This window comes from Silene latifolia, chromosome 9 (assembly GCF_048544455.1).
Source record: "Silene latifolia isolate original U9 population chromosome 9, ASM4854445v1, whole genome shotgun sequence".
Taxonomy (NCBI): domain Eukaryota; kingdom Viridiplantae; phylum Streptophyta; class Magnoliopsida; order Caryophyllales; family Caryophyllaceae; genus Silene; species Silene latifolia.
Window position 1 is genome coordinate 140972641 of NC_133534.1, and position 7935 is coordinate 140980575.

Genomic DNA, 7935 nt, shown 5'->3' on the forward strand with positions numbered 1-7935 from the left:
CTACCCATATTACAGTGCCATTTTCATACCTGAAATCGCAACCTGTTGAGATAAGCAAAGAGGGGGTTTCATCAAATTTTCAATTGAATTCATCTTTCGATCAATTAATTTGCTTCAGAGAGGTATGTTATTCAAATTTCCTCTTTGTTTTTAGAATTGTGTTTAGGGTTTAGGGTATTTGAATGGAAGCTTATTTGATTTTAATCTGATATTGGTAATTTTATTTGCTTCTGATCAAAGGTTTAGATGATTATGTAAATATGATGTTGCTATTGTATATTTGTTCTGATTATTACAATCCATATTAGGGTTATTGATATGAAAATAGTTTAGATTATAATTTGATGATATGGATTCTGATTTGGGTAGTTGTTCCATAATTTAACAATTTGTTTGAGTTACGGATAAAATTTGTTCTTTGTACTAATTAATTTGAATGAATTGGGTTAACTGTTGAATTTAAAGTGTATGCCTTGAGATTGGAAGCCTAATGAGGATGGGAAATGAGATTTTGTCGGGTGACGGATTTCGTCAATCTGAATCTTTATTCAGTGTTTAGATTTGTTAGTTTTCAATTTTGAATTCTTTATACAGTAAAATAAAGGAGCAAAAAAAACTATCAGTCTAATGCAGTTTATACAAAATTTTAATGACTGCTCCTAACAGTTTGTTATTATCAGTTCCATTGATGCTTTGTGTGGTGTTAGGATTATACTGATGTAGCCTAGATTCGTGTCATTGAGCTGATTGTAGAAATGCTGGACCTGTTTTCTTATAAAATTATTTGTTAGTTTTCAATATGAATTTTTATTAGAAAGTTTATACTTTGGTGTATTGAATTTAATACAGACTTAAAGATGAGGAATGATAGAAGTTGGATGTATTTACCTAGACGTTTGCCCGAGTTTGAGAATGGAGTCACTGAATTTCTAAATGCATCCTTTTCTAAGGCTGATCACGGGAATCAAATAAGATGTCCATGTAAGCGGTGCAGGAATAGATATTGGTTAAAAAGACATGAAGTGTTTGATCATCTAATAGGATTTGGCTTTGTTGAAAATTATGTTGTATGGATTTTTCATGGTGAGGATGAGTTATCAAACGAAACTATAAATGAACCTCCACATGAAAACCATAATTTCCATGATAATACTGATACTTTGCTCGAAGATAGGTTTAGAAATCCCTATGAAGGCTCCACCAATGTACAAAATGGTCCAAATGATGAAGCTAAAAAGTTCTATAGGTTGTTGGAAGAGGGAGAACAAGAGTTGTACCCAGGGTGTAAGAACTTTTCTAAGCTATCTTTTATCATTCGACTATTTTTGTACAAGAGCCTTCATGGAATTAGCAATACAGCATTTAATGATCTGTTGCGTTTATTACGAGATATGGTTCCTGAGGCGAAGATTCCTGGAAACTTTAATGAGGCTAGGAAAATTGTGAGGGATTTGGGTCTTGATTATAATAAAATATTAGCTTGTCGTAATGACTGTATGTTATTCTGGAAAGAGTTTGAAAATGCTGAAGAGTGTCATAAATGTCATGCGTCTAAATGGAAAGAATCCAAGGAGTCGTGTAATGGGTCCTCAAATAGCCGTAAAATACCAGCAAAAGTTCTATGGCACTTTCCACTAAAACCTAGAGCTCAGAGGGTGTATATGAATGCTGAAATTGCTGAATATATGACTTGGCATGCTGATAAACGTCCAAAGGACGGCTTTCTTAGACACCCTGCTGATGGTGCTGCTTGGAAGAGTTTTGACTCTTTGTACCCTTGGTTTGCTGATGAACCTAGAAACATTAGGTTAGGATTAGCTTCTGATGGATTCAATCCGTTTCGGACTATGAGTATTGCTCATAGTACATGGCCCGTGGTGCTGGTTAATTATAATTCGCCTCCTTGGATGTTTATGAAACCTGAATTTTTTATGTTGTCGTTGTTGATTCCTGGTCCCGAGGGCCCTGGTAACAATATTGACGTATATTTGCAGCCATTAATTGAGGAGTTAAAAGATTTGTGGAATGTAGGGTTGGAGACATATGATAAATTTAGGAATGAAATATTTAGGTTACATGCAACTTTGAATTGGACAATTAGTGATTTTCCAGGTAATTCAATGTTGTCTGGATGGAAAACAAAAGGTAAATTTGCATGTCCTAACTGTAACCATGAAACAGATTCATTGTATTTGAAGCATAGCAAAAAGATGTGTTATATGGGTAGTCGCCGATTTTTGGATGTAAATGACCCTTCGCGACGTAACAAGAAGTCTTTCAATGGTAAGGTTGAAGAGAGACCCCCCCCCCTAAACCTCTGACTAGTTGTGATGTATTCGAAGAGGTATCTGACTTTAAGAATAATTTTGGAAAGCAGCAAAAGATTAAGAGAAATAGTGACAGCCCTTGGAAGAAGAAGTCGATATTTTTTGACTTGCCGTATTGGAGACATATTAAATGTAGACATAATCTTGATGTGATGCATATTGAAAAAAATGTTTGTGACAATGTGCTTGGAACTTTATTGGATATCCCGGGTAAGAGTAAGGATCATACTAATGCTCGTTTTGACCTCTTAGAATTGGGTATTAAAGAAGATCTACATCCCCAATTATCAAAAGATAAGAGACGTGTAAGTCTTGAAGGCTTGTTATACAATGTCTTCAACGAAAAAAGATATCTTCTGTCGTGCCTTGAAATCAGCAAAACTTCCATATGGGTTGGCCTCAAATATTTCGAGATGTGTGAATTTAGCGCAAAAAAAAGTTTACGGCTACAAGAGTCATGACGCTCATATCCTATTACAAAGACTTACTTCAAGTTCTTTGTGAGAAAGTCCCTTCCGAGGCACGTGGCAATTCCCTTAATTAGACTAGGCAACTACTTTAGAAAATTGTACAAACAAAGTTGTGAATCCAGAAGAACTTGATGCCTTAGAAAATGAAATCATCCAAATATTATGTGAGCTTGAAACGATTTTCCCGCCATGCTTTTTGACATCATGGTCCATCTGCCCATTCATCTAGTCGAGGAAATTAGACTTGGAGGTCCCGTGCACGGTAGAGGGATGTACTTCATTGAAAGATATTTGTGTAAATTGAAATCATATGTGCGCAATAGAGGTCGTCCTGAAGGATCTATTGCAGAAGGGTATCTAATCGAGGAATGCATGAACTTCTGTTCTCGTTATGTGGATGGGGGGAAGACAAGATGTAGCAAAGACACAGATGATGAAATAGCTTCTGATGGTACAAAAAATCGAGGCAATGTTGTATTTTCTAATATTGGACATCCATTAGGGGGAAGACGACAGAGAAGTGGAAAAGTGTTCACTTTGGATACTTTATTAGGTGAACAAGCACATCGTTATGCCTTACTTAACTCGGATAGTGATGAAGTTAATGAATATATCAAGTGAGTAACTTTTTACTTTTTTTATTATATTTCTATTATGTGATGATTTAACTTTATACTTTTATTTAATATATGAAATTGACAGTGAACTGATTATTTCTGTAGAGAACACGAGGTATTTGTGAATTCTCAACGACAGAAGAGCAAATGGAAGAGAGCACGAAGCTATAGTCATGAATTCGCAAACTGGTTAAAGGAAAAGGCGAAAGACGATGGTGTTTCTGAACAAATATTCTGGCTTGCTAAAGGTCCAAGTCCTACTGCTAAGAGGTATAAGGGCTATTATGCCAATGGTTATGAGTACTATACAAAATCTCGCGACGCTCGATGTACGACACAAAATAGTGGAGTATCTCTCTCAGCATTAACTTCAAGTTTTGCTAGCTCCAAAGACAAAAATCCTATTGACGGGGAGGTAACTTATTATGGGGCGGTATTAGAAATTATTGAGCTTAGTTATTGGTCCCAGTTTATGGTTGTCCTCTTTCGTTGTGAGTGGTATCATGTGGAGAAAGATGAATATGGGTTGACATGTGTTAATGTGAACAAATTTTGTTCGGTAGATGATCCCTTTGTGATGCCTTCTCAAGTGCATCAAGTATTTTACGTGGCAGATCCTGTAGTAGATGGGTTGCATTATGTCATGGCTAAGGTTCCCAGAGACATTTTTGACTATGATGATACCACAGAAGAGGCAGTTTCGAGGGAACCTGATGACCTAGTATTGCAGTTTGGGCAGGGACATCTAGAAGACAATGTCACACTATCAAGGGAAGATCTGGAGCCTACGGTGCTAGATGCAAATACAATAATGGCCAATTCTAATACCTTGGTTGGTTTAAATGATGACAACTCTGACTGTGATGATACCTTATGGGAATGGATGCAAGCTGATGATGAAGAATGTAACAATGCTGAATGATGATACCTTATGCTCAATTGTGATGATACATTATTAGCTGATTGTGATACTTGTTTGTGATGATCCTCTTGAGTTTGATTGTCATGATAAGTTGGTTGGTTTAAATGATGGCAAATTAATCTTTGATTGTTGTATGACTACTATTTCTGATAATATTTTAGGTTTTTTTGAAAGAATGAGGCAGGAAATGAAGAGAGCAGATGTACCATCAAACGCCAATGATTACTTGAGGATAAGAAAAGAACGGATTGCATAAAATAAGGCGAAGCTGCAGGAATTTGGCGTGCATAATATTTCAAACTCATTGACAAGCTTGGCGGAGAGTAGCAAGAAAAAGAAAAGGAAGGGAAAAGCATCAGATAGAACAAGTGGTTCAACCGACATAGACATGGATTATTTTCTTGGTAACAGTGACGAAGAAAACATCCCTTTAAATGTCGAGCCTTCAAAAAAGGTTACCTTTATTTAATATTGTTTTCCTAGTAACTTTATACTTTCATAATATATATATTGTTTGATGTTATTTTTATGCATATCCACGTTTTTCAGCCTCAAACTCGACAGCGTGTACAGTATATACCTTTCGTGTCTGTCACGAAATTCTCTAGTATCTCAAGAAAAATTTTTGCACCCAAAAACCAAGGTCGTCTTACCAATAAGAAGCAGCAAGTGTCCCAATTTCACTCACCCTTTGACAAAGAGAAAACATTTGAAAGGCATAATTCAGGTAGAGAAAATGTTATGCAGAAAAACCAGGGAAAGAAGATGACAATGGCTGATTTGATCTTGCATAGTAAAATGTTTCAAAACGAAAAAGAAATGACTAATGATCATGACCAAATACTATCTACACCTTCGACGATAGATGATCGATACACGGGCTCAAAAACAACTCATAATTCTACTGTTAACACTTTGCCCACAGTTGAAGAATTTCTATCCGCTGGTTTGAACGGTATGTGCGATTTATTTTTTCCTTAAATAATAAATTTACCTCGTTTGCTTTTTTCAATACAAGTTCAGCCTAATGACTGATCGTAAATTTGGTGTAGTGCACTCTGAAGGTTTGTCTAAATTAGGTAGAAATGAATTTATGCCTTCAGGTTCTGAAGGGCATGTTTCTGAAGAAGAAGAATCTGATCCAGATGGTGAATTTGATGACATGGCAGGCGAATATGACGAAGAAGCTTTTGGCTCTGAGAGTGAGGATATTGATTTAGATGAACAAGATCTTGCATTAGAGGGTAAGTTAATGTTACATGTTTTATGTTCTATTCTTTTGTAGATTTCGAAATAATTACTTACACTTGGTGAATTTTATCTAGCTATTTCGCAAGGGAAAACAAGAGGACCAACCATGTTGCACCATGTTCATGAAAATGTTGAACATTCCCGTGCTTATTCCGAATGATACTGAGGATAATACTAATGATACTGCTAATGAAAATGTTGATGATAGTGCTAATGATGATGCTAATGATGATGCTAATGATGATACCGTGGTTAAAAAGAAAGATCTTGTAGGTGAATTTGCCCGCTTTATAGGTACAGTAGCACGAGTCTACGATAATGCACCGCTAGTCTATGACACTTGGCGGAAAGTGCCCAACAAAGACCAACTGTGGGATTATGTCTTGGTAGGTAACGATGGATATTAATAAATGTTTTTATGTGATAATTTCTTTGCGTTTTTCCTAACTTACCCAAATCCATGTGTAGTCGAAGTACATTGTACCTGATGAAGGGAAGGACTGGGTGTTGAAGACCATGGGTGCTGCGTGGAGAGTTCATAAGTGTCGCTTCAAGAAAAGGCATTACTACAAGTATAAAGATGATAAGACTAGGTGGCTACACAGATCAAAAACAGTACCTGAGGACCACTTTTTAAAATTGCTTGCTAAATGGAAAAAGACATCTGAAAAGGTTTTTTTTTGCCATTTATTTCACTTACCCTTCAATTTATACCATCAGTAACTATTAGTTAATGTGCATACGATAGTATAGGTGATAACATTAATGTATATAATGTGAATGTGCAGAACCGCTGTTCTCGTAATAGGGAGCGTCGTTTGGCTCAGAGAAATATGCACACCGCTGGTCCTAAAAGTTTTGCATGTATACGCGAGGAAATGGTATTGACTTAACTGTTACAAGTGTTGTTTTCGTTTCATATGAGACTGTAATTCTTATAATGTTTTATCTTACAGAAACATAAAAATCCAGACAAAAAGCCACCTTCACTTGCTGAACTCTTTGAACAGACTCGTAAAAGAAAGGAAGGAAATTTATACAAGGAATCATATGAGGATACAACAAAAAAGATTGTAAGCTACTTGATTCTATTTGCTCATGAGTAATATTTTGATTATTTACAATATGCTTTTAACGACTAATTAAGTATATTAATAGGAAGCAATGAAGAGTTACGTACCAGATGATAATGGAAGTGGTTCGACGGATCCATTTTTGGTTGTGATGGGAAAAGAATTTAGTGGTCGTCGAAGATTATTTGGTAGAGGGGTTTGTAACAAAAAACTGAAGCAAGTTAATGCTGCACCATCATCGTCTTATTTGGTTCCAGGAGAGGTATTGGTCTCGCTCAAGAGTAGTATGGCTGAAGATTTGCGAAAAGATGCAGATAGTGAAATGAATCGAGTAGAAACCTTTTTTAAAGAATTGGAAGAAGAGCATCTAAAGAAGAAGGAATACTTGGAAAACATGGAAAAAAATCTGGAGAATCAAAGAGAAGCTATGACCCAACAAATAATGAAAACCATTATGGAAAAGCTGCCGGAAGAAGTTGTTAGGCGATACTTACATTGAGGTACATCTTCATATTTGTTTAATTCTCTATTTTTATTTAGGTAATTTGGTGCCAAGTACTCGATGGGGCAGAATTACGTACGCCCATGTTTGTTGGTACGATCATGTTGTGTTGTTAGGAACTGATCATGTTGTGTTGCTGGGAGTATAGTCGAGGTTGGTTGTGGTTAATCTGATGTTGTGCTGTTAGGAGTATAGTCGATGGGTCAGAATTACGGCCAGTGTAGTTGGTGTAATAACAGGCGAACTTCAACTGTTTTTTATTGAGAAATTAGTGTATGTCGGCTTATATGCCTCGCCCCGTTTTGCGTCTTGTTTAGCTGCTTTTTTGCTGCCTGTTTTCAGCTCGTTTTCAGGCCGTTTTGCTGCCTGTTTTCAGCCCATATTGCTGCTGTTTTCAACCCGTATTGCTGCTGTTTTCAACTCTGTTTTCCGCTCTGTGTTGCTGCTGTTTTGCACCCTATTTTCCGGCTTTTTTTAGGCCCGTTTTGCTGCTATTTTGCTGCTGTTTTTAGCCCTATTTCGCTGCTGTTTTTGTTCTGTTTTCAGCTCTGTTTTCCGCTCTATTTTGCTGCTGTTTTGCGCCCTATTTTGCTGCTGTTTTCCTGCTTTTTTCAGGCCTGTTTTGCTGCTGTTTTCAGCCCTATTTTCCTGTTGTTTTCGTTTCGTTTTAAGCAAACTTTGACACGGTAGCTAGCATGGTACTAACTTCAAATGTTTTTCATGTGACAGCCTCGCTTCGTACGACATTTTGATGGCAATTCAAGTATACACAT

At 36.6% G+C, this 7935-nt stretch overlaps 2 protein-coding genes across 2 annotated transcripts; both read left to right on the forward strand.

The window, feature by feature from the left end:
- Positions 1-857: 857 nt before the first annotated feature.
- On the forward strand, positions 858-4336 carry LOC141601670 (uncharacterized). The gene is made up of 3 exons (XM_074421964.1): positions 858-2283; positions 3027-3414; positions 3520-4336. Exons 1-3 carry the CDS (start codon positions 858-860, stop codon positions 4334-4336), a joined length of 2631 nt encoding a protein of 876 aa, XP_074278065.1.
- Positions 4337-4724: 388 nt separating this feature from the next.
- LOC141601671 (uncharacterized) lies at positions 4725-6693 on the forward strand. Its single transcript, XM_074421965.1, has 8 exons — positions 4725-4790; positions 4886-5291; positions 5440-5580; positions 5662-5705; positions 5755-5973; positions 6056-6259; positions 6376-6468; positions 6544-6693. Exons 1-8 carry the CDS (start codon positions 4725-4727, stop codon positions 6691-6693), a joined length of 1323 nt encoding a protein of 440 aa, XP_074278066.1.
- The last annotated feature ends 1242 nt before the right edge of the window (positions 6694-7935 follow it).